Source organism: Leptonychotes weddellii, chromosome 5 (assembly GCF_054177405.1).
Source record: "Leptonychotes weddellii isolate Sample4059 chromosome 5, ASM5417740v2, whole genome shotgun sequence".
NCBI classification, from domain to species: Eukaryota; Metazoa; Chordata; class Mammalia; order Carnivora; family Phocidae; genus Leptonychotes; species Leptonychotes weddellii.
In genome coordinates, this window is record NC_138373.1 from 131,326,803 (window position 1) to 131,353,046 (window position 26,244).

A 26,244-nucleotide genomic window follows, 5' to 3' on the forward strand; every position below is an offset into this window, starting at 1 on the left:
AGGAGTGAGTCACCTAAGAGATGGGGTTTCTGGTATTCACTAATGTGAAATCGTAGAAAATACATATATGGGTCTCTGCCCCCAATTCCTGGCACAGAGCTCCTAAAAGCCTTGTAATTTCCTAAATAACAAGAGTACTAGGAGCACCTTTCATTCTAATATTTGGGTTTTGACCCTAGTTCGTGACCTAGAACTCAAATCTCAGAATTTCCTGGGTGAAAGGAGTGTCCTTTGTTCTAATGAGGTGACTCTGGGTGGGCTCCTGATAGCTATAGGAAGGGCGGTGGTCAGCAGAAAGATCAAGCCGTGATTAGAAACTTGGAAATTTCAGCCCTTCTTCCCTATGCTCTAGGAAGGAGAGAGGGGCTGGATATTGAGTTAATAATCAATTATGTCTACATGATGAAGCTTCCATAAAAATTCCAAAAGTATGAGATTAGAAGAGCTTCCAAATTGGTGAACACATCCATATAGTGGAAAGATAGCACACCCAACCCCACAACAGAAGCTCCTGTGCTCTGGATCCTTCCAGACCTTGCTTTATGTACCTCTACATCTGGCTGTTCATCTGTATCCTTTACGATATCTTATATAATAAACTGGTAAATGTAAGTAACTGTTTCCCTGAGTTCAGGGAAATGATAGAATCCGAGGAGGGAGATCATGGGAACCTCCAATTTGTAGCCAAGTTAGACAGAAGTTTGAGTAGCCTGGGGACCTATGATTGACATCTGACGTAGTGGCAGGGGGAATCTTTTGGAGCCCTTAGTCCATGGGGTCTGTGCTAATTCCTGGTACTGTTAGAACTGAAGTGTAGGACACCCAAGTGGTGCTGTAGAGTGTTGCTGGGAAAAAAATCATTGATGTGGGAAAGAATCCTCCCATCTGGTGTCTGGACTGTTGTATGGTAGTAGTATGAGAACCCATGAGAAACACACAGGAGTGTTTTTATCGTTCAAAGACAAACTGAGATAAATAGAAATAAAGGGCAGAATGAAATTAGTCCTGGTGAATTCAAATCAGGTAAGTGGACATGATGCGGGGTGTGTGGGAGGGTGGGATGGGTGTATGGGTCTTCCTCTTATGCCCTATAGATGGAGGATAGGAGATATGGGAAAGCAGGGTATTAGCAGCCTGTGAAACCCACCTATCTCTCTTACAATGGGGGTACAATGCCTAGGGTTTGGTCCCAGTGCTTGGGTCTAGTCTTGACCCTATCGAGAGGAAAGCTTACTCCAAGAGTCAGGCTCAGCCTTGATACCTGTTCAAGAAGTTAAGACTTCCAGAAAAGCCAGAAGTAATCTTTGACCACCAGATTCTATGTCTAAAAATTAGAGTAATAAAATATATCCCTACAGAACTTAGCCCAGGGTGGTTTAACAATGGGGGGTCCCAAAAATTGTCAGTTACACAGCCATTCTACCCTTTTTTGGCAGAGAGGTGCAGTCTGTTTTCCTCTAGTCCTGAATGAACTCGTTTGAAAGATAGTTAATTTTATCACAGACCATTAAGAAGCAAACTATGAACAAGATATAAGGAATTTAGTACAACGTTCCTGGTAAAATAAAATTACACTCTATGTAAACCAATGAAGCCAAGTTGATCAGTTAGTAGGTGCAATCACTCTCACTACAGTGGGTCCCCAGTAGTTTCAGTGGTCATCTATCCATCCCCCATCCATCTATCCATTCATCCAATCTTACTGAGCGTCTATGCTCTAGACACTGTGGAGAGCATTGGTAAGGAAACTAGTTATGAGCTCCATCCTCACGATGTTTAGTCTAGTGAGGAGGAGAATCATTGATTAAGGTATTGGATATATGATGAATGCCATGAAGTCAGAGTTTTCCAGAAGAACCTAACAAGGGGACCTAATTTTTACCATTTGCCAAAGGATTATCTGAAGCCAATTTTTCAGATCCCAAAGGATTGATATCCTGTAAGCTCATTTCTAGAGTGAGTCCATTATGAAAAATACGAGGGCCACAGTAGAAAGTGGTAGAGCTACAGCACCAGGGAAACCTGACAGTCCCAATTCTTAAGCAAGCTTCTCATCACTCACTGATTTAGGGTATGGTGTCCTCTCTTTCTCCTTTCCAGAAGCTACACTGAGGTTCACCACAAAGAAGAGTCTCAGTATCATCTAGGAAGACTGAATTGTGCCACAGCTTTTGCGGCAATGGGATTGCATTTTCTCCCAGTTGAAGCTTAGAAAGAACCGCATATATAGCTGCTTTTCTAGAAGCCGAAGTGTGCAGCTCAGAGCATGCCCTTGCTCTCCCTACCTATAAGATAGGTTTCTGCACATTCACAGGGAGCAACAGTGAGGCATGACCTCTAAGCTTGGCTCCAGTTGTATGATGCTTTGCTGAGACACAATTTCCTTCTACCTAGTAAGGTCAGTAGCCGTTTCACATTCAGAGGAATAAAGTCCACTTTAGATATGCACAGAGAGAGTGTAACTTGCTCTTTGTTCACTTCATCTTGTTAGCTACTTGATGGCTCATTCTAAGCTTTATGTCGATTCTTGATAGAATCATCCCAAATCATCCATTGGCTATTAAACCATACTCATTTTGCCCTGCTTTATTCAGTGTATCATTCTATGCTGCTACTCCAAAACCACATTATAATATGGTATGTCCATGTTATTTAAAAAATATACTTACTGCTACTTGGTGGCAAAAATAATCCATTGATATTGCGAGGTTTGCTGTGATAAAAGATACAACTGATCTTCACACAACCAAGAGGTTGAGTTTCCCAGAAGCATGAAATGCTGCAGTTTTGCTAGACAAAGGAGGTGGGGGAAATGTAATGATCAGATACCATATTCAAAATAAATACAATGTGCTACAGCACAACGCAATGTGACAAAACTATCCCAATTACTGATTTAGGATCATGTGTGTCTCCTGAGTTTCAGTATTTCTAAACTCTGCTATTTAAAAGATACAATAGATATTTCGAAAACATATGCCACCATTTTTTATAAGAATTTAAGTTGAACAGCATGCAAAATGCGTAATATTAAGTAGTGGAAGAAAGAATCATTTTTTTTCCTCTATTGTTTTGTAAGAGTACATAGTTCTAGAGGGGAGGGGGGAGGGGGATGGGTTAGCCTGGTGATGGGTACTAAAGAGTGCACGTTCTGCATGGAGCACTGGGTGTTATGCACAAACAATGAATCATGGAACACTACATCTAAAACTAATGATGTAATGTATGGTGATTAACATAACATAATTAAAAAAAGAAAAAAAAGAGTACGTAGTTCAGTCTTATGAAGAGAGACGCTTTTTTTTTTTTTTTAACAAACATGATGATGGTGAGTAATTCTACCTGCATTTCCATGTGTCTAAATCTGCAAAGTGGATCTAAACATTTTCCCTCTCTCCATAATGAGCACACAGTGTCACTGCCAAGGGCCTCTTCACAGTGTCGGAATCGGCACTGGGAACCCTGCAAGTAAAAAGGAAACAGTATGGAAAACTCAACGTACTAGCGTTAGTGTTCAACAACAGTAAGTTGCTAATTAATTAAGGAAAATATGACTAGATCAAATTAGAATCACAAAAAATACTGCAAAATAAGGTCGTAAGTCTAAATTTTAGCAAATTTGTTTAATTTTAGTGAGAGACTGACAATATAATCTAGTACAACATGCCACAAGTCACTGATAAAATGCTACTTTTTGTTATCAGTTAATCCATATGATTCACTAAGAATAAACATATGATACCACTGATATTCTTGATCGCAATCCAATGATGGAACAATTTAATTTAGCTTTCTGGAAAAAGATAGTTTTTTGTTTTGTTTTGTTTTATTTAAGAATCACAAGCCATATTCAAATGGTGGAGATGATCTCTATTAGTCAATCTTTATTAGATAATGTTTTCTTAGTCTATTGGAGATACTGTTAAGTGTGTTTTTACAGGGAAAGTGAATGGGGCTTAAACTTTATATTATTGTGGAATTTTTTAGCACATTATGCTACATTAAATGTATATCCTTTATACCCTTGGTCTACAAGATAAACAACTGTGCCAATACACATATACATATACCAACAAAAGCAGATGTGGATTATTTTAATGGGCTGCTAGTACTTTTTTTAATTCTATGTCTTTTACACATAGGCCCACACTTGGAAAAACTGCAGGCTGTTGTCTTTCTGACAGAGAGGTGCGTGACATTCAATAAAAATATTCCATGAAGTTCTGTCTTTTGACACATGTTCCATGTTTTTTTCTTATTTTTTCTCACTTTCTTACTCCTGTCTTCACAATTTCCCCCTTTTAAAAGTGGATCTGTGGATCTTGTAGTACAAGATAGTGGACAGGGCTAGATAAACCAGTATTTGAACTCCTGGTTCCATTATTTGTCCATAGTTACAAAGTTAATACATTTCCTCACCCTGTCTGTGCTTCAGTGTCCTCATCTGTAAAAAGGGAATAAAATGTGCCCCTCACAGATTGTAAAAATTATATGAGGAAGGTATCGTGGTTGCTATTGCTATTGTTATGTATTCATTTAATTATTTATTGAGAATTTACCACCCATCGGTCATGGTGCTAGGTACTTGGGGATACAGCAGTGAAACAGACAAAACTCTCTGCACACACAGAATATAAATTCTATTATTATTTATCATCTCTAGGTTTAATCATAAGGGGACAGGCAAATAAGTGAGCACTGGGTGTTACAGGAAACATAAATTATTGAACACTACATCTGAAACTAATGATGTACTATAAGTTAGCTAACTGAATTAAAAAAAAAAAGTGGATCAAATTCTTATGGTCAAAGAGGTTGACTCCACTCAGGCTTCCTAGCAGAGATAAGTCACTTTAAATCAGACACATTGTGTCTTTCATTCAGGCATGAACATGAAGCTCCAACTTTCTACATTTATTTGGTTTCATTGAGGTCCATTAATCCTAATCTCTTTAATATCTTTATTATTTATTTGATATCTTTATTTATATCTTTATTTAATATCTTTGAGCCTTATAAACTTGAATTCAAATTTGGCTAATTTGTTTATAATACTTCTTTTCCTTTTTCCATGTTATCAAATATTCGCTGTTAGACTGTTGACAGGAAAATTCAGTAACTGGGTTAATGAATTTCAAATAGGGAATCAATTAGATTTATTAAACTAAGTTTGATAGTGAGCTGAATTTAACTTTTTGAATTAACATGTTTGGAATCACATTAACTGTAACAATATGATATATCATATAACGTTTCAGTATGTTTGAAACTATATCATAATTTTAATTTCCTCAGAGAAATTCAGTATGTCAAAAATACATGATAAGCTTTTACTTCAGATTTTAAATATGTAAAGTACTTTTCAGGAAAATAGTAAATTTTGACTCAGCAATACAAATTATTGCCATATCTTCCTTCATTCTACTAAAAAGCTTAAGCATGTGAAGTACCGTAAATTGTACAATATTTACCTTTATGCATGTGGAATTAAAAAAGAAATAGCAGTCATTCCCAACTTCTGCCATTTTCAACTCTTTTGCTGCTAATCCAATGTTTTTTAATATAAGAATTGCAGGAATGCAAATATAAGAACTATCAGTGTGTAAGGGGGAAAAAGAATTTCTTTTCCACAGTCTTTCAGGCTATCAGTAATATTCCTTTAAAACTGACCTCCTGTTGACAGTATATTACACAATAGATAATTCTTAAAGAAATTTAAATTAGAAGATACCTTCTCTAGCTTTGCAGAAATGTTCAAAGTGGTTGCTAGTAAGCACACAAACTCAAACTTCCAGAATTTTCCTCATTGTTACCTAATCCATTGTTTGCTCATCATAAATGACCTCATACGTAACTGTAGGCTAGCCTACCTTCGTGAATTCTGTATAGTATTTCTCTTCCCCAATTCTAGTATATTAACCAAATAGGCCAGTAAAAATAAAACGTTTTATCTTTAATGTTCTGATTGACTTTGGGACATAAGCTAGTTCATAATTTCATAATTAAAAAGTATTACGTATTTCACGAGTAAGTAGCTGTTTTCTAAACTCTCATTTCTAGATATGGTTTGGAAAAAAACTAAAATTTTTAAATAAGTAAATATACTGTCTATACTCCAAGATAATATAATTATTTAAATATATACTCACTGCTATCCATTGAATTGGGAAAAAAAAAATCATTCAGATTGTGTTATTTTAACAGGTACCTGAAAATAATTGGACTATTTATTCATCTTGTAGCTATATTCCATTCATTTTTCATCCATCATAAAAGGAGGAAGAGCTTCTTCCTATAGCAGAAAGGTCCAGAGTGTCTATAAATTTTGAGAATTTGTTGAAGACAAAGTGAAGTACTCGGATTCCCAGAATGAGACATTTCAACCAGCAGTTACTGAGGTCTTTCTTCATAAAGGCATATGGATTCTCACTTTAGTTAAGTAAAACAGGCTAACTGGTATGAACTTTCTGAATACTTTAAGGTAAAAATCTAAGAAATAAAATAAGGAATTAAAATTTAGAAAAGAGTTGTTTGCCTATAACTGTAAATAAGAGAAAAAATAAAAAGAAATAGGCAGTATTAAAAGTAAGTGAAGAAATAGAGAATAAAAATTTGGCTAAACCCTTGAAAATATTAGCAAAAATATATATATATTAAAAAACTTAATATCTTGCCTTCTGTTTTGCCGTAACTTCTAACTCTAGAACAATAAAATACCCATTTTAAGCACATAAGTTACTGAGAAAAACCTCTAAGAAATATCTTTAAGTGGTCTTTGCCTCCAGATAAAAACTCCCTCTCTGCCTATGAGCTTTTGGCTGCATGGATTATTTCCAAATACTGTTACCAAACACCATTATTGCATGATTACATGCAACATCATGATTAAAGTCATTGTGAGAATCCCTGTTTTACATCGGGGAAATGATGAAAAAATGTTTTTACCTTTTGGAGTATGTTGGGAAAAATTACATTCCATTAGACACAGCAAAAACAGGTCAAACCAAAATGGGGATTTTTTTTTTTTTTTTTCCTTTTTGGCTTTGCAAAGACCAGTAAATAGATTTGTACATTTTGGTAGTCTTTAGAATGCCTGGAGCCTCAATTTCTTCTTTCTCTCTCATTTTTTAAAACAAAACTCTATTTTCATTTCTTTTTCTTTCCTCCACGCCCCCCCTCCCTTTTCTTATTCACATCTTTCCTGTTATGAAATTCATTCTAGTCTTTCAGGAAAAGCTAGACCACATTTATGAGGATTTTTACTCCCTATAGGGAAGAGCAATGGGAAATTTGCCTCCACAGCTGGGAGTAGGCCTGAGAATTCTCTAAGTATTTTGGGTTGGCCCATGTAGACTCACACTGAGTGTCTTCCATCTTTGATGCATGCTAGAATACTAACACATCAGTCAGAGGAAAGTATTTCTTCCAATTTGTAATCCAATTATACCACTTTAAGTACAGGGGCCGGAGTGAACTCCTTGCTGGCTCTTCAGGTTTATGAGTATCTGGCAAAGCTGCTGGCTGCTATCCATTAGAATAGGAGCCCTGTTTGTAACTGTGAATTGGACCTCTGGCTCTCCCCTGACTTGGACTCCTTTGTTTCAGCCAAAGGCTTTGCTCCCGGCACTGATGAAATCAAAGCACTGGAAATAGAGTGCTTCCCAAGGAACAGTTAGCCTTGCTACTACTATTCAAACAGCAAGTAGAATGTTTTAGAAGATGATCCCGTCTCAGAAATGACAGAATGTTGGACCTAGAAGATTCTGTGGCAGTTTGGGAAATGGCAGTTGATAGTTGTGAGGGTTATTTAATTGTTGTTCCCTTGAGACCCATGAAACACGCTGCTTTTGGGATTCCTCTGGAGGAACAGGAAATCACTGGTGCTTGACTATAAAATACTAAGCGCCTATAGCTCACAGCTAGCATCAGGTGTACTAGTCCCCCTGTTCCTCTTTAAAAAAAAAAAAAGGTGGGTTTTTTTTTTTTAGCCTTTTTGTGTTTTCCTAGGAGAAGAAAATAGCAAAACAGAAAGTAGATGAAATGGCAAATCTCTTCTTTCTCCTCTCTGAATCCAGCAATAAAAAAACTGCATTTTTAAAAGGGATATTTATTCTTTGGAAACCCTCTTATGTATAGATACCTTTTCTAAGGGATAAGTCAGGAAAACACTGGACTCTATGGTACTTGCAGGTAACACAGTTATAGAAATGAGACCTGGACCTTGTCTAAGCACATAAAAATGGCAGTAGTCAGAACTCCCCTGCTGAAGACTACTAGCCTCAATAAGATAGGAAGGCTACATTACTAAATATTTAATATTTTATTCAATCATCGACCGTCTTATCACCCTCCAATATTCTTTTAAGCAACAAGGCAAATAAAGCTGTTGATTGACTAGCTCTGGAGTTGATTGACTCCCAACAACTCAAGCCATTTGGATTCTGTTGGAGCTCATATTTAAGATAAATGAGATTCCTATGAAAAAAATTAAGATTGAAATCCGGTTTTGTATTAGTCTAAGGCTAAATTTTGCACTCAGGAAAAAACATCAGAACCAACTTCGACCATATTATAAGGCACAATGAGGTGTAATCCAAACGGTGTTACTATTGTCTGTGTTGGGGGGGTCCCAGGTGTTTTAATTGTAGCTTTTTCTAGCACTCTTCCTGGGAAATCCATTTCCATTAGGCTTTGAGAGGTCTCCGAATATTTCTAAACTTTTACAGGAATTTATTAAAGAGAACAGGCAATTAACTTTCACCAGAGTGGCGTTAAATCGGCATCTGAAACTTGTAACTTGGTATTCTTTAATTTTCATAAATATCATCGGTTACTAAATGTGGTTAAGCACACACAACTCAAAAACGGATCTCTTGTTTCACGGTCATCACAACCCGGACTAACGCTCGCGGGAGTGCAAACGCGGAGGGGGTACCTTGGCTCCCACACTACAACTCCCAGAAGGCGCCGCGGTCAGGAGGCGGCTTCTGCGCGTGCGTCCCGCCCCACGCTTGGTGTTGGGGGACGTGAGGGCGCCGACGCTTCGCTGAGCGGGCAGTGTTCGTGGTTTGAGTTTGTGACTGCTGGGGACGCTTTCCCGGCCGGGTCGCTGTTTGGAAGCGTGCTCTGCATTCGCACTGCCTGTTGGGCCCACCATGAGGCGCTTGGGTTCGGTGCAGCGGAAAATGCCGTGTGTGTTTGTGACGGAGGTGAAAGAGGAGCCCTCCACCAAAAGGGAGCATCAGGTACCGAGGAGTGCGGGGCCCGGGGAGCGGCCACGCAGGGATTCGGGGCTCGTTAGAACCGCCCTGCAGGCCGGGAGCTTTTTGCGGGTTTCGCTGGGGAGGTCTAGGGTAGGGCGTTCTTGCTCCCTGAGCTCCAGGTTCTTGTACCTCCTTAGTTGCAAGGGAGGGAATCCTCGAGAGAATTTTTCTGATAAGGCGATTCAAACTTGCTGTCGCATGGAAATTGAAAACCCACATCTTAAGTAATAGCCCCTTTTTCTACAACCTTTTTTGGGGGAAGACCCCTTAAGTATTCACATAATCACCGCAATCCAAACTTTACTGCTTTTCAAGAGTGTGGTGACAAAGTGGAGATTTTAGAAAACTTGCATTACACTTGATCTTAGCCACCGATGGTGTTGACAATTAGCCTAATTAGGTCACTAAAGATCAGACCTCATGTATTGTTACCGGTAGTTACCTACTTGATTCTAATTTTGGTGTTCCCACCTCCTGGTGTTTCTCTCAGCACCGGGTTTTAGGCTTAGAGGGACTTTGGTAAATACTGGTGAATGATTAGTCACCTCTATCAGGGTAATTCTTTCATGTGTAGCAAGGTCCTTGATAACAGAATCCCCAGGTATTCAGTGCTTCCAACTCATCATACAAAATTCTTCGTGTGCATTTGGCATAGGCCCCCACACGCCTTACATCATTTGCATGGGCGGTCTCCTTGGTTTCTGGACTAAAAGACCTTTAAGGTGGAGACTGCCCTGTTATATCTAGTCCCAGTTTCTAGGACCTGAAGTGTAGTAGGCACTGGATAAATATTTGTTGAATTAAAGAATGAACGCTGGAGTACTTTCATGCCAATTTTCCATTCACCTTGACCCTTTTTACTTTATTTACTTTTTAAAAAATTTATTTATTTTTAAGATTTACTTATTTTAGAGAGAGAGAGAGCACATGCAGGGGTAGGGGCAGAGGGAGATAATCTTCAAGCAGACTCCTCACTGAGTCGGAGCCATGAGATCATGACTTAAGCCGAAACCAAAAGTGGGTCACTCAGCGGACTGAATCACCCAGGCGCCCCTCATATTGACACTTTTTACTTGTAACAACATTTCCAGTGCCACCGCTGTTATAGTTCTTAATAGTTTATGTGCTGCTTAGTGCACTGCCTGATTGTTCTTTCCTGCCATCCAGAATGATCATCATGTTCTTTCCTGGTCAAAACCCCACAGTTAACTACTAACTGTCTGTAGCAGTAGTTGCCAAGCTTTTATTTTTTATAGCCATAACAAACCTAATATGAAATATTGACATCCCAAATAGTGATTCACTTTAGCTGTGATTCTCAACTTTGTATGTCGGTGGGAGTGGGTAAATGGTAAAAGTACCCTCCACCAGGAAAAATAAGCCCCTGCTCAGGTCCCTCTGTAGTTAAGATTTGCTTACAGTATTATTTATAGCATAGTATTCAAATCCTTAACTATAAGTCAAGGCTTCCCATTAATCAGGCCCAGTCTACTCTTGAAGTGCCTGTTGCACCCACCATGAGGGGCCTGGACTCAGTGCAGCAGAAAATGTCATGTGTGTTTGTGGCGGAGTTGCCTACTTAAAGTGAAATCTCTGTTTAAACAAAGTCTTTCATCCTGTGAACCTAGCAGGCATGGTTCTGTCTTTATTTTTGCTTAGGCTGTGCAGCTCTGTCTGGATTACTTCCACAATTTTTGATTTTTTCAAATCAGACCTTGCATCGTAGTTATCCCAGTGATCTCCTTTGTCCGGAAATTGGAGGACCACTCAGTTGATACTCACTGTTACTTTTTAAACACAAATGTCTTCTTTTTCCAAGTAGTTTAAAGTCTTTAATGAGAAGGAGAACTTTGTGTACCCTTGGTATCTTACATTGTCTTTTGAACATGTTGATAGCAAAGAGTGGTAGAAAGTTGATTCTTACAGAAGGAATATTTGGAGCTCATCAAGAGCTCCCTGGAGGCGAGGGGTCGCCTGGGTGGCTCAGTTGGTTAAGCGTCTGCCTTCCGCTCAGGTCATGATCCCAGAGTCCCGAGAATGAGCCCTTTATCCCTGTATCAGGCTCCCTGCATGGTGGGGAGTCTGCTGCTTCTCCCTGTGCCCCTCACCCCGCCCTCTCGCTCCCTCTCCCTCTCTCAAATAAATAACAAAATTAAAAAAAAAAAAACAAAAACTCCATGGGCAGGGTAATTTCCTCCCCAGGATTTTTGGTAAATTTGAATCCACACCAACATTGCTGTTAGGCCAGGCCTTAACCACTACAGGCTAAACTGATATCCTCTGATACTAATTGCAGAAGTTAGTGATAAATCCCCAGTCATTATTTTATCTTGAAAGTCCTGAATCAGTAACAATGGTGCTAATTTCCTAAGTCTACCTGACTCAGAAAACCCAGAAACAGCACTTTCATGTATTAGTTTTAAACCTGTACACACCAGTATTGTGCAGTGTTTTTCACATTAAGATGAGTGTTACTTCAGATAATTCACACTATAAAACGGTGGCATAACTCTTTCTCAGAAATAAAAATAAATTACAGATAAAAAATTGGTAGGAATTGTAGAAACTCCTTTTTCCCGTTCTTGATGGTCTTGGCTTCTCTTCCTGACAGTAGAAGAACCATAAATAGAACCATAAATTATGCAGTTTACTACTGCTAAATCTGAAAGACTCCCCATTTGTTTTTCTCCGTAACATTTATTATACTTACCATTGCATGTATGTATTATTTTGTTACTATTGTCTTGCTCATTAAAATGAAAGTTCCACCAAAGACAGGTACTTTTTGTTAATCTCTAACTTCTGTTGTCAAGGACAAGGATTAACCTATAGAAGGCATTTAGCAAGTAATTGTCAAGTAAAGGAACACACTGTGCTACGAGACAGTGCTGCAGAGGACATGGTTGCTGATGTCAGCTCATGGTGGCTAAAGAAATGTACTAATTAAAAATAAGTGTGGGAAAACAGGTATTGCTGTGATAGCATAGAACGGAGGGGGTAACTCATGAGAACTTGATGGAAGAAATATTTTTTAATTGTCTTGAAGGGTAAGCAGGAGAATGTACTTCAGAAATAGTGAAATTAAGAACATTCCAGGTGAGAGTATGTGTGAAGGCGTAGAGGCTGTTTATTTTAAACCAATTTTCTTTCTCTCTTTTTTAAGCCATTTAAAGTTTTGGCAACTGAAACTCTAAGTCACAAGGCATTAGATGCAGATATATACAGTGCACTTCCAACAGAAAAAGTGGATGGAACATGTTGCTATATTACTACCTACAAAGGTAAAATTATACTACAAATATTATTTGATCACTTTACAAACTATATATATCTGAAGTAGGGCATTTACCCTTCATAAATCCTTGGCAACCTAAGTATAAGAGCAAAATGATAAAGTCCCAGTTGTTAAACTTATTTATTATATCATGTATCTTTCTCGGAGGAGAAAAAGAAGGTAATTAACATTTACTTAATACTCATTCAAGGCAGGCCATATGATAAATGCTTATCATGTTATCTCTAATTTGCACAGTAAGCTTCTCCATTTCACACATAAGGAAACTGAGCCTCAGACAACTTAAATAATCTGTCCAAGACCATATAATTAATGAATGGCTGAACTGGTAATAGAACTTATGTTTGATCCTAAAACTTACTCTTATTTCACCGATTCCAGTGCTGACTCCATAGTTTTTATTACTATTGTCAGTATCTCTAATTTATTTCAAATTTAATGCACTTTAAGAGTTAGAAACTAAAATAGAAATTGTCAGTTAAGGAAAAAAAATGTATTGAAAAGAGAGAAATAATCTTTATGATTTCCTTTTACCTCTTAATTCCAGCAAGAGAAACAGAACAGTTGAGTAAATGCAAATTAGACATATTCCTGGTATCAGGGAATCTTTTCTGAAATGCATTTTTTCCCATTTTGAATTGTGATTAACATACACTTAACATAATTTACCATCTTAACCATTTTTAAGTGTACAATTCATTGTTGTGCTCCTATCACCACTGTCTATCTCCAGAACTCTTCATCTTGCAAAATTAAAACTCAGTACTCATTAAATAATTCACCATTCCCCCTCCTCCAGCCCTTGACAACCATATTCTACTTTGTCTCTATGTTTTGGCTATTCTAGATACCTCATATATGTGGAGTCATACGGTATTTTCTTTTTATGACAAGCTTATTTCATGTAGCATAGTGTCCTCAGTGTTCATCCATGTGGTAGTACCTGCAAAATTCCCTTCCTTTTTTTTTTTAAGATTTTATTTATTTATTTGACAGAGAGAGACACAGCGAGAGAGGGAACACAAGCAGGGGGAGAGGGAGAGGGAGAAGCAGACTTCCCGCTGAGCAGGGAGCCCAATGCGGGGCTCGATCCCAGGACCCTGGGACCATGACCTGAACTGAAGGCAGATGCTTAACGACTGAGTCACCCAGGCGCCCCAAATTCCCTTCCTTTTTATTAGTAACAGTTCATTGTGTGTATGTTTGTTGTACAAATCACATTAATTTTATGTCTGTACCCCATAGTTTTATGTACACACCATTCATCCATCAGTGTACACTTGGGCTTCTTCCACCTTTTGGCTGTTGTAAACAATGCTGCTATGAGCACGGTGAACAAATACCTCGTGGAGGTCCTGCTTTCAGTTCTTTTGGGCATATATCCAGAAGTGGAATTATTGGGTCATATAGTAATTCTATTTTTAATTTTTTGAGGAACTGCCGTACTGTTTTCCACAGCAGCTACACGATTTACCAACAGTGCACAAGGGTTCCAGTTTCTCTACATCCTCACCAACACTTTTGTTTGATAGTATCCATTTTAATGGATATGAGTGAAATGAGTTTTTGTACTTTCTAGTAAAAAGAACAAAAGGTCCATTCAACCAGAAATGACAGAATATAATTTTAATCTTGTTCTTCATATTATTTATTGGGATAGTTAATAAGTAATACAGAATGTCTAACCAAACTATAGTCAGTAATTTTAAAATCTCATATATTTGAAGAAACAAAGATTTTTCAGGCTTTTATATTTATATTAAGAAACTTAAATGTGCATCATTATGTGTGATCATGTATAATAGTGGCAGATAAACATGATTGGATTGCTAAAGAAAACTTACAGGATCCAAAATGACAGTGCTTGCAAATCCACAGTTTATTACAGGTAAAGGATACACAGTATTAGCAAGGGCATTGAACGTAAGGATGTACACAGCAGCAAAGGGTCTGGTGAGTCTAGGTGAAAGCACCTATTGTTACCCCCTCGTACCCCTCTCCACTCCTCCCAGCCCCCAAGGTCCTGGCAGGACACACTTTGTCAAATCAGGAACCACTGATGTATGCAGGGAACACCTTGGAAACAGAATCCAAAATGGAGTGTGAGCTGGGGATTTTTATATTCTGCTGGTCACGGAGACATCTTCCCGCTAAGTAACCAGCCTGAACAGCAGAGCCCTCCAGGAGTCTCACTGACACCAGGTATAAGATTCATTAGTCTTACTGTTATCAATAAAGAATGCAGGCACACCGCGCTGAAACCTCGCAGATCCATGATTACAGATCATCACTAATAATCACTTGACCAGGGATCAGAGCCATGCAAAACAGCTCAGCCTAATTCCACATTTTTGGGAACTAACCCTTATAGTTATGTTTCAGGAAAAGTGTGACTGCAGTTATCTGGGTATGTTTCCATTTAGTATAGAGGTAGCTTCAGTTTCTCACAAATGCTCATTGCCAATAAAATATGGCTGCAGAATGTCCTTATGAAGCGGTCACATATTTACTTTTTATCTCATCCTCATCATTCTTTAACCAGACTTAAATCTTACAGCATCAGGTTCTGCTGGGTAAGATGTGTTTGTTAGAGTGCATCTTCTAGGGTTGCTGCTTTTAGGAAAGATGACCCTATTATTTATTGAAAAACTTTATATTAAATTGTCTTTCAAGATAAGTTTTATTGTTTGGTTCTTAAACTTTTCTTTTCCCTTTTATTATTTTTTTAGGTCAGCCATACCTTTGGGCTCGGCTAGATAGAAAACCTAACAAACTAGCTGAGAAAAGATTTAAAAATTACCTACAATCAAAACAAAACTCACAAGGTTAGTGGGCCTTTTCCTTTTTTTTTTTTTTTTTAGCTTTTTATGATTTAAATAACGTGCAATTTTTGGCTTATTTCTTGCTGTGGTGGTATTTTTATACATTATATCCTTCTTACAACTTAATTACTTAGGGGAAAGAAGAAAATTATAATTGAGTATCTTTGTATGTAAAAGAATATTCTTGAAAAGTATTTTAAATCATTTTCTTAACATTTTTACAACTCATTAGACTATGTTGATTTTATTAAAGTATACAAATTACTACATATATACTGTAATGAGCAACACATTTTGGTTTTGTTGCCTAAGAGACAAATATGTAATTTTATAAATCAGGCACAAAAATAACAAAGGATTATCAGTATGTTTAATTAAACATTAAAATGCCTCTAAATATTATATAAGCAGATATATACATTAATCATTGTATATCCACTCATTTATATATTTATAGTACATTAAAAATTTATCATAAATCTACACATACTGGAACATTGGCTTCTTTAGACTTTTATCACTATTTATAGAGTGGTGGGTTCAAAATTGAAAAATTTTTTTAAAAAGATTTTATTTATTTGACAGAGAGCAAGTGAGCACAAGCAGGGGGAGCGGCAGGCAGAGGGAGAGGGAGAAGCAGGCTTCCCGCCAAGCAGAGCACCCGATGTGGGGCTCAATCACAGGACCCTGGGATCATGACCTGAGCTGAAGGCAAACACTTAACCGGCTGAGCCACCCAGGCGCCCCCAAAATTGAAAATTTAAAGTGCTAGTACCCTAACTCTGAGAAGTGCAGTCACATCATGGTGATAATGGAGAATAATTATATAATATCTAATATCATGGGATTTATTAGCTATTCCCACATTGAATTTGTTCATCTTTTATATTTTTTAAAGTATCACCACATGTAAAATTATTTAACTCTTTTAGAATTTTTTTGGAATGTTGAGGAGGACTTCAAACCTGTTCCAGAGTGCTGGATACCAGCGAAGGAAATAGAACAATTAAATGGGAATCCGATGCCTGATGAAAATGGACACATTCCTGGTATCATGAAAACTTTTCTAAAATGCATAAGGAGTTTTTCTGGGAATGGGAAAATTTTTGCAAAAGTGTGCTTAGTAGAAAGATATCCCAGGTTAAGGTTCAGTTCAGCAGGCGTGTCTTGAATACCCTAATGTGCAGAGTACTCTTAGGTTCTAGTAACACAAAAATGAAGATTAGAACGTTATCCTCCATGATCTTTTAGACACTAGGGGAAATCCACCAATACTGTTATGATTTAAGAACTAAAAGGAAGGTATACAAAGCGTATAGTCAGAGAAAAGAGGAAGAGTTCTGGTGAGCCTGTGATAGAGGAGGCTTCTAAGCGGAGAGGACATCTGTACTGCAGCTTAAGAACCAGGAAGTTAGCTGGCAAGGATGAGGGAAGGTCAGCTTAGGCAAACTCCCATAAAGAGGAGCGATACGGAGTCCTGGGAATTTTATGTGACACTTCTCTGTGGCTGGAATGTTTAGGGTGTAGGACATTGGAGGACATTATAAAAGTTGAGGCTGGAGATGTAGAATGGACCCAGATCTTAAACGGGTTTATATTCCATTTAGAGGATTCTGAAGTTCATCCTGAAGATTATTAAGCAGGGGTACAGCAGAACTAAATTTAAATTTTTGAAGCAAGATTATGATAAAAGTGGGGTGGGTTTTCCTGGAGACTAATGGACCAGAAAAGAGGTTTCTACAGTTAACCTGAGTATTGAAGGTCAAAGATATGATGGTCACAGTGGCATATGTGTCCTAGTTTTCGTTTGTTTGATAAAGAATTGTCCACATGCAGGAACCTATTCTGGTAACAGAAGTTAGGAGAGGAATAGCAATAACCTTCAATACAGGTGGAATTAATACATTGTTCAGCAAATACTGCAACAGGACAATAAATTGTAGAAAACTTACTGCATAGGTCTATTGTCTCTGAAACTGGAGAGACAGTAGAGAGAAAACTTAAAAAAAAGAAATGAAATGAAAAAAGGGTTTTAATGCTCTGTTTTAGAATGGTATTCAATTCATACTGAAAATTTTCTAGAAAGGAATGCTGAGTGCTCTATAGTGAATCATCAAGCAGGTTAATTCCTCAACAGAATAAAAAACCTTATGATTAAAAGAATGATTAGGATTAAAAAAGTAGTAAAACTGCCAGCACTTCCACTGATTTAAAAAAAGTGTATCTGTGGGTGATAAACATCCAGAAAACATGGAAAATTTATAACAAATATAAAAATTGATTCAAGTCTCAATCCAAAGAAAAGCGGTGTCATGACAGTTTTTCCTTTACGTGATAGGTTGGGTACCAGTGGAGAAACACAACAAACAGTACTGCTGGCATTCCTCTGTAGTTAATTATGAATTCGAAGTTGCCCTGGTACTGAAGCATCATCCTGATGATCCTGGGCTTCTGGAAATTAGTGCAATGCCGCTCTCAGATCTCCTAGAACAAACACTAGAACTTATAGGAACCAATATTAATGGAAACCCGTATGGTGAGTGAAGCCTTTTTCCTGTTCAGTTATAGTAACTGTATTTATAAAGAGAACTTCCTATGTTCAACTTAAAACACATACACTAAAGAAATGACTAATTTGAGCTAAATAGCTTTCTAGAATTACAGCCATTTCTATTTATGTCCACAGAGAAATTTATGCATGACTCTAACCATTTTATTAATCCAAAAAGTTGATTTTAGCCTCTCATTCTTTTGTGTAGTAACATTGTAGAACTAGGTATGAAAGGGAATTACTCAAGGGTAACTTTTTGTTGCTTTTTAAAATTTAGGTGAAATGAGTTGAATGAAAATCCTGTGTTTTTCATGGCTAGGTAATTAGTTTAGCATTAATTAACAGCTAAGAGTAAATTAAGTAAAGAATTGACCGTGAATCGAGTATCAAAATCTGTACTACGGTGAACTGAGTACAAGTCCAGAGGGCACTGTGGAGAACATTGTTGACAGGGGGATGGAGACAGACCCAAGATCATTAAAGCTGGAATAGCAAAATCCTATGTAGGGATCAGAAGCAGACTGGCAGGTGGAAAGAAGTTAAGATAGTATTTACACACGTTATCAGAGATACAGAGTGGCTGTTTGGCAAACACTGAATGATAGTTGAACTTGGCTAGTAGTATAGAGCAGGGGTTGGAGGACTTTCTCTGTACAAGTCCAGATAGTAAATATTTAGGTTTTATAGGCCATAAACAGTACTTAAAAGAATGCGTATAGCTGCGTTGAAACTACAAAAACAAGCATCTGGTTGGATTTAGCCCATGGGTCATAGTTTGCTGACCCTTGGTATAGATTATATGAAGGTGAAATTTATATTTAATGGGATAAGGTGGCAGTTTTGAATGAGATCACTTATGGTATATCTCTCTTCTAGGAAACCAACTAAACTTTTTGGTAAATTTATTGCTAAATCTTTTAAAAGGTCTTTTTACTTGGATAAGTAAATTTTCTCAATTCTTTTTGAAACCTTTGTATGGCTAATGGAAATTTTTAACATTTAGGGCTAGGAAGCAAGAAGCATCCATTACATCTTCTTATACCACATGGGGCATTTCAAATCAGAAATCTACCTACCTTGAAGCACAATGATCTGTTATCCTGGTTTGAAGGTTGCAGAGAGGGTAAAATTGAAGGAATAGTATGGCATTGTAACGATGGCTGTTTAATCAAGGTAATGACAGAAAGTAGCTCGCGGGATGATGTCGTCTTACTTCCTAAAACGAGGTAGAAGTGGCACTAGAATATTCTCTACAGATTGCAGTAATTCTAATGTGTTATAAAGAAATTTAATTTCCCCATCTCACAGGCCACCATTCTTTATATAATAGTGTTTCCCAATGTGTATTCATTCTCTGGGGCATTGGTTTTCCTAGACGTGCTTCAGAATTAAAGTGATGAAAATGTCTGGAAAAACTGCACATTACATACTGCCTTCTTGGAAATTGATGTTGCAAATGAATGCGCTCTGAGATAATCCGTACCAACTTAGTTTAACTCAGCATTTCCCAAACTTATTTGATTATAGAATTTGAGTTAAAAGTGCCAAGGTAACAGTTAATATTTACAGAAGGAACTTTTATACTTTATGCCCTTTCTGTCTCTTGGACTTGTCTATTTGATTTCGCAAAGGTTTCTGAAATTAGTAATGTTCAGAACTGGACCTAGTCATATCCACCCCTGACTCCCAACAGTTCAAAAACTGAAATATCATTTTTAACCCCTTTCTCCATTACTTCACAGATAAAGATTCTGATCTGTTGAATCTGTACTTCTCCCCAACCAGTTGGCAGTTAATTTTCATTTTAATTGAAGCCAAGATTCATGCTTGACCTAGTTTATCACCCTCTTAAAGGTTATCTTTCAGTCTTATCCCTGTTCTGTCCATTCTTCACAGTAAGTGAAAATGTTAACTTTGCTGCATAAAACTGCTTAGTGACCTTAAGATTATTCATGATCTGACGCTTGCTTCACTTTCTGGAACTGCTGTACACCCCCATCTGCCAAATATACCCACACGGTATATGTTCTAACCATGCTTATATAATTGCAATCAGAGCAAAAAAGCACCATTGTGTCACGTGACATTTAGAATGCCTCCCCAACCATATTTTTTAATTGGCTAGCTTCTGTACTCAGCAGCAGACTCTATTCATTAAATTTTTATGGAGTCCCTGAATATGTTCCTGGCATGTTTCCAGGTGCTGGAAATACAGAATCAACAAAACAGTGTTTCTGCCTTCATGAAGCTCACATTCTAATGGGGAAGATAGACAATAACAAGTAAATATATAATATGTCAGGAGGAGAACACGTATGAAAAAAAAAAGGGTAAGATAAAGTGGAGCCTTAAATAGTGCTTGGCAGATGGTAGGCATTCAAAGTAAATACTTAAAAGTGAATGAAGATAAAAAAGTCTAAAGCTAATAACCTTTTTTTCTCTTTTCAGGTTCATCGCCATCATCTTGGTTTATGCTGGCCAATTCCAGATACTTATATGAATTCAAAACCAGTTATTATCAACATGAACCTGAACAAGTATGACCATGCCTTTAATACTAAATGTTTGTTTAGTCTTTTTTCAAAAATAGATAATCAGAAATTTGGTAGGCTCAAAGATATAATACTTGATGTATAAACTAAAATGCAATTAAGAACCAGCTTTATTGTTATCTTTGAATCTTGAATATTCTGCCACATGTGGAAGGTAAAAAAAATCTCAGGGTTCCATGTCTAATAGAGCAATATGTCTTCTGGCATTTGAAGACATGAATTTCCCAGTTGCAAAGGTCTATTCAAAATTTTATTTAGAACCAGCAAATGAATTTCAACCACTAGACTTAAAAATGTAATAATAAGCTCCTTACCTTGTACAAAAGTTGGAGAAAGACAGCAGTTAAACCAACAATTCTGGATCATTTAAAAATTAAATAGTTCAAGATGAATTTATTCTAAACACTTAAAACATATGGCTGTAACCTCATAACATGTTTATATACATGTACATATATATAAAATTCTAGAGTCTTAATACACATATAAATAAGTATATATAAAACCCCAATTTTAAATGTTAAGTTATTAAAGCTCACCCCATACTCTTTAAAAAACTTAAACATTATGTATACAGAAATTCATCATAGCTTATTTGATAGTCATAACTTACTCTAAAGGTCATCAAAAATATACTTTTCTATTATGTTTAAAATTTCCTATAATTTTATTTACTAAAACTTCAATTTAGTAAAGGTACAGGGTATGAAGAAGGAAATCATGTAGGTCCGAGACCTGCTTGATTTACAGATGGAGTTTTAACTTATAAAGTTAATAGTTAAGTAAAACTACAGGTAGAGGTAGTCCTTAATAAATGGGGAGATCAGCAGGACTTTCCTCTTCATCTTCAAACTGTTCAGAAGCAGCAACAGGACTAGTTAATTCAACTCCATATTGTTCAGAAAGTTTTTTTAACTTTTCTTCTAAGAGAATATTCTTTTTCACTTCTTCTTTATAATTATACTTCAGATCTTCAATTTCTTCAAAAAATGAAGGATCAAAGTTTTCCAGTTCTTTTTTCAGCTTTTTTATTTCCTAATAGAAACATGGTATCTTTGAAAGGTATGTAGGAATACAATATATTCTTTAGATTTGAACTAAAGAGACTTAATTACAAACATAAAATCCAAAGTAACCAGAATAATCTAAGATACTTGTATACTATATAGGTAGAAGTATTTTCTTAGAATTTTGTTAATAAGGTTTCATTGTACAGCATAAGTAACTTGTTAGCTAGTAAAATTATTTGTTCTGTAAGTTATGTCCTAGTTTTTGACTAAAATTTATCAGTTCTTAAATGGGTAGGAGAGGGGTGGTATTTAAATCTTTCTCCAAAAGTATATCAGATACTCTCATTGAGGAAATCAAAAGACTTGGCTATTCACAACACAAGTTATTTTGGTTAAGATTCTTTGGTTTAGGCTTCATTTATATTTTCTTTACAAATACCTATTTTTTTTAAGTGAATAATAGTCAACTTCTTACAGAATTAGGGAAACTCCAGGACTTCTACTTGGCTAAGAGGCATCTGGTGAAGAGACAATTTGAACTTTAGAATAGCTAGTGATCACTAGTTAATTCTTCAACTTACGCTCTTTTGTTCTGTTTGTAGATTCTTTGAGAGAGAAAGCATGGCAAATATCTTTCTTTTTAATAAAGGGAGCTATTCCCGAAAAGAACTTCAAAAGGAAATAAGACACTATTCCCATAATGTGACCCAAAACTTAATATTAAAATAATGAGCTACATTTGTGAGAATCAAAAAATAAATTTCGCTTTAATACTACTTGTTTTGTCTGTTTTTTTGTAGCTCTTTTCGTATTTTTAACACAGATGAATGTAATGAATTCTGTAATATCAAGGTCAAATGTAACTCCAGGAATTTTTAGGATACATACTTAAAACTCAAAGATGGTGTTCATAAAAGTTGTTTTTAACAGTTGTTTACACAAAACATTTATAAATTGTAATTACATAAAATTACCTTCAAATGCTGCTTTTCTAAATCTGAGGTTTTGAGCTGTGTCTCTAAATCTTTCACCTTTTCCTTTAGTTGATCAGGATCTGCCAAAAAAGTTATAAAAATCAGATTCTGCTTTTCCCCACTCTGACAAAGGATTTGTTTCAGAGAATATGTAGAAAACTTAAGAAACTAGAGCCTAGAATATACGGCATTTTACTGAAACACTTTCCAGACTGTGAATACTGTAACGCTATCTCTATCAGATGTTGTAGTTCCATAGCAGACCAAGAGAAAAGGCACCTGCTGGGTATTAGAAGTGTAGAATCAGGTTAATTTTTTACATGGAAGAAATTATTTTCCAGAGAAAAATCCTAGAGCCAGGAAGCATTGTTAGGTACTAAAAGGACAACAAAAGAATAAGTAGACTGTTAGGTAAGGGGCTACAGCCAGAGCTGGCCAAATGCTCCTGGTCCCCAACAGTATTGGTTGTTCCATGTAGGTCAGTACACATTTACTGTGTAATTACTACGTGAAAAACATGCCAGGCAGGGTGGATAATACAAAGACGAATAAATCCTAATACAGTGGTCAGATAACATTAAGTACACAAATAGAGCACAAGGGCTTTAATTTACTGGATCTAAGCTTAACCACCCCCGTCACCTGGAGTTAACATCTCTCCAGTTTTATAATGAGAATCAATGGACAAATGGGATTTTTTATTTAATTGCCATCTTTGCTAGAAACATTTTCTTTAAACACAACATATAATGTGTCGTGTCATATTCTGTAGCCATTGAAGGGTAAAATTTTAAAAGTAATGCTAAAGTTCTGAGAAAATAATGGGCAGCAAGAAACATTTTGATGAATGAGACAGGAAGGTTTCTGTTCTATTAAGGTTCCCTTGATATGGTCCCCTAATTATAAGTTGGAGACCAGAAATATTTTCCTCATCCTTTCCTTTGGGAATAGTCAACAGAACCCATCTTCCTTTGGAAAGCAGAGCAAAATCATACTTTTCAAAACTTCCCTCACCTTTGTAGAAAGTGCTAATGATTTTTTATAAATTTGGTTCTTAATCACTGTAATGCTATATTGAGTTGATTGCCTTAATCAAAGGGATGCTATATGTTACACAGATTTGTAATGAAATAGTGCAGTAAAAATGATTATTATGTACAGCACTTTCTGAAAGTTAGCTTAATGGTATTTGATTGCATGATCGAAATGACAAATTCTGTTTCAAAGAATTATACCAATTTATGCCTGAACAAACTTTGTTTCATACAGCTTTTTCAATATTCTGCCACATAGTCTTGTTGCTACTTTGAAGTATCCTTAATCTCCTTTAAATAGATGAAGAATACAGGGTTTTGAAATTTCCCTCTCAGGAAACAGAGGTTTCTTAGGAAGAAAGAACTTGCCAAACATCAGCATCAACAGGTCTTTAGGAGTGTGCTAGTCTGGTAACCTAAGCTGGCTGCTGTAAGAGCTACTGTTGAGAGAGATTTACATGACTGTTTTAGTCACCAAGAGGTAGCTAAGGCATTTCCTTGGTCAAAAGCAGGGAATGGTGAGGAGCTTTGGAGTTCCACAGATTTAGGTTTCATCCTGCCTCTCTCACTTCCTAGCTGTTGTGACCTTGTTACTTAACCTCTTTAAGGTGACGATCATAGGAAAAATGGAGACAATAGTACCCACCAAACAGTGCTTTAAGAGTTAAATTATAAAATGCTGGGGTCAGGGGAGAAAAAAATTATAAAATGCTTGTAAAGCACTTAGCATAGTGTTTGGTACAACTCATACATGATAGCTTTAATACAAAGTAGCAACAAGAATATGTGGTAGGATACTGAAAAAGCTGTATGAAATAGTCAAAGATTGTTCAGGTATAAATTGACAGAGTCTTTTAGAATAGAATCTGCCATTTCCATCACACTATCAAATGATTCTTATTGTTAACAGTGATGTTCTCAAAAGTCAACCCGAACAATGGATTCGTGAATGTTGAACCATTCATTGCTCTTAAGGAAAACATTACACATACACATACTCATATCTCACATACAGTGTAATTTTAAATCCTAGAAACAACTCATCCTGGTAGATTCTATTTTCTTTGTTTTATAAAAGAGAAAACAAAGTTCAGAAGTGTCAAGTGACTCTCCTGAGGCCCCACTCGTGTCACAGTTGGGATTTAAACCCAGTCCAATTGGCCCCAGAAACAGCTTCTTGCCCTGTGCTGCACTCCCTTGTATGGCCTCCATCTTCTGGTCATCTCTATGAGAGAGCTGCAATAATGCAGAGCCTCACCTTGTTGGATCTCATCTGGAAAACGGTGGGTCAGAACTTAAATTTTTCACTGCTGTGTGTATCTGCAAAAGCACCAGGAGTACTGGTTTTGGGGTTACAAGTAAATTTTAGTGAGTGGCTGAATTTACAAATACAGACTCTGAAAATAATGAGGATCAACTTAATTATGTATGTATACATAATGCATATATGTACATATGCATACATACGCACCTAGCAATACAATGATTAATCACTTCTGAATGGAAGCATGTAGAGGACTAGACTGTTTTACTTTGTAAAAGGGAAGAAGAATGTAGGCAATGTTTACTATATGTTTGAAAGTTAATAAGAGGATAGGGACGCCTGGGTGCCTCAATCGGTTAAGCATCTGACTCCGGCTCAGGTCATGATCCCAGGGTCCTGGGATTGAGTCCCTGCAACGGGCTCCCCGCTCAGCAGGGAGTCTTCTCTCTCTCTCTCTCTGCCCCTTCTCCTGCTCTCTTTCTCTCTCTCTCAAATAAATTAATAAAATCTTTAAAAAAAATAACAAGAGGACAATAACATTTAGAAGATAATGTTCATGTTCAGAGGGCTTAAAAGGGCCTACTTAGAAACTGGATACCACAGACCTAGCATATTGCTTAGCACTGTGTCATGATTAAATGTAACACCCATACAGAATATAAAAAGAAAAACACCTGAGTACCTGCTGTTATAAACAACTCAAGAGGACTCAATGGGAACATGACTGTTGCATGAAGGAAAGAGCTCTGAAAACCTGCTACCAGGGATTTGATTTTATAGGAAGACAATCATCAGAAATCTGAATAAATAAAAAAGGCAAACCCTAATTCAAAAACTTGGGGTTAGCTAACACACTAGAAGTAGAAAATACTTTACCAGATACAGTGCTTTGAGCTCCACTTTGGTCTTTGTTAACTTCTAACTGATGGATTAATTCTGCTTTTTCTTTTTCCAGCTGACTATTAGCTAATCTAGAACATAATGATTATGTGTTAAAACAACAAAAAACAGACATTGCTTCACAAAATATATGGGTATTTCTCACGAACTTTGTAATGTAAATTGCTTAGAACTTGCTGATAATTTATAAAGGTAAACATTTATTCATTTACTCTCACTGTTGCAATGCTACCATTCTCAAACTGAGATCAGAGAATGAAAATTCTGCAGGATTCTTTAAAGTCTGACCTGATGTCATTTTTAAGACTTTTCCTATTGGAGGAACCTCATGAGAGTATTCTGCACAGAATTTTGGAAGTAAATTTTTTTCTTGTCTTTCATTAATATTTGCCTCTGGGAAACTAAGGTTTAACACATTCTATACTATTAAGAAAATTTAAATTAGAAGCTTGAGACTTTTATTAGGATCTGGTTTACCCTTTTTTCAGTATCTATTATGTAAGAGTAATTGGCATTAAAAGGATGAAATAAGACTGATAAGCTTGTTAGGCCACAAGGTTGAAAAATCTTAATCTCTAG

General features: G+C 36.6%; 3 protein-coding genes across 7 annotated transcripts in view; 1 reads left to right on the forward strand and 2 right to left on the reverse strand.

Moving 5' to 3' along the window:
• Positions 1 to 5,525, reverse strand: part of ZC3H11D (zinc finger CCCH-type containing 11D) — a 33,325-nt gene extending 27,800 nt beyond the window's left edge. The window contains exons 1-3 of one of the 2 annotated variants that reach the window (XM_081819165.1): positions 5,472 to 5,525; positions 3,343 to 3,462; positions 2,670 to 2,790 (exon numbers count right to left, since the gene is read on the reverse strand). In XM_081819165.1, the coding sequence (XP_081675291.1) occupies positions 2,670 to 2,790; positions 3,343 to 3,462; positions 5,472 to 5,525 (295 nt within the window). Of the gene's footprint in view, positions 1 to 2,669; positions 2,791 to 3,342; positions 3,463 to 5,471 lie in introns of those variants that run through there. The other variant, XM_031020165.2, reaches the window with a different exon arrangement.
• Positions 5,526 to 9,006: 3,481 nt separating this feature from the next.
• On the forward strand, positions 9,007 to 22,269 carry RLIG1 (RNA 5'-phosphate and 3'-OH ligase 1). Of its 2 annotated transcripts, XM_081822173.1 has the most exons (7): positions 9,007 to 9,245; positions 12,427 to 12,544; positions 15,288 to 15,383; positions 16,313 to 16,429; positions 17,719 to 17,916; positions 18,935 to 19,104; positions 20,380 to 22,269. In XM_081822173.1, exons 1-7 carry the CDS (start codon positions 9,156 to 9,158, stop codon positions 20,566 to 20,568), a joined length of 978 nt encoding a protein of 325 aa, XP_081678299.1. In that variant the 5' UTR covers positions 9,007 to 9,155; the 3' UTR covers positions 20,569 to 22,269. The 2 variants fall into 2 exon arrangements, with proteins under 2 accessions (XP_081678299.1, XP_081678300.1); XM_081822174.1 differs by lacking the exons at positions 9,007 to 9,245; positions 12,427 to 12,544 and adding an exon at positions 14,344 to 14,760.
• CEP290 (centrosomal protein 290) overlaps positions 20,849 to 26,244 on the reverse strand; it is an 86,804-nt gene continuing 81,408 nt past the window's right edge. For all 3 annotated transcript variants that reach the window (XM_081822167.1, XM_081822170.1, XM_081822169.1), the window contains 3 exons: positions 25,642 to 25,736; positions 22,467 to 22,547; positions 20,849 to 21,520 (listed from right to left, as the gene is read on the reverse strand). In XM_081822167.1, coding sequence (XP_081678293.1) covers positions 21,291 to 21,520; positions 22,467 to 22,547; positions 25,642 to 25,736 — 406 coding nt within the window. In that variant the 3' untranslated portion in view covers positions 20,849 to 21,290. The remainder of the gene's footprint in view (positions 21,521 to 22,466; positions 22,548 to 25,641; positions 25,737 to 26,244) is intronic.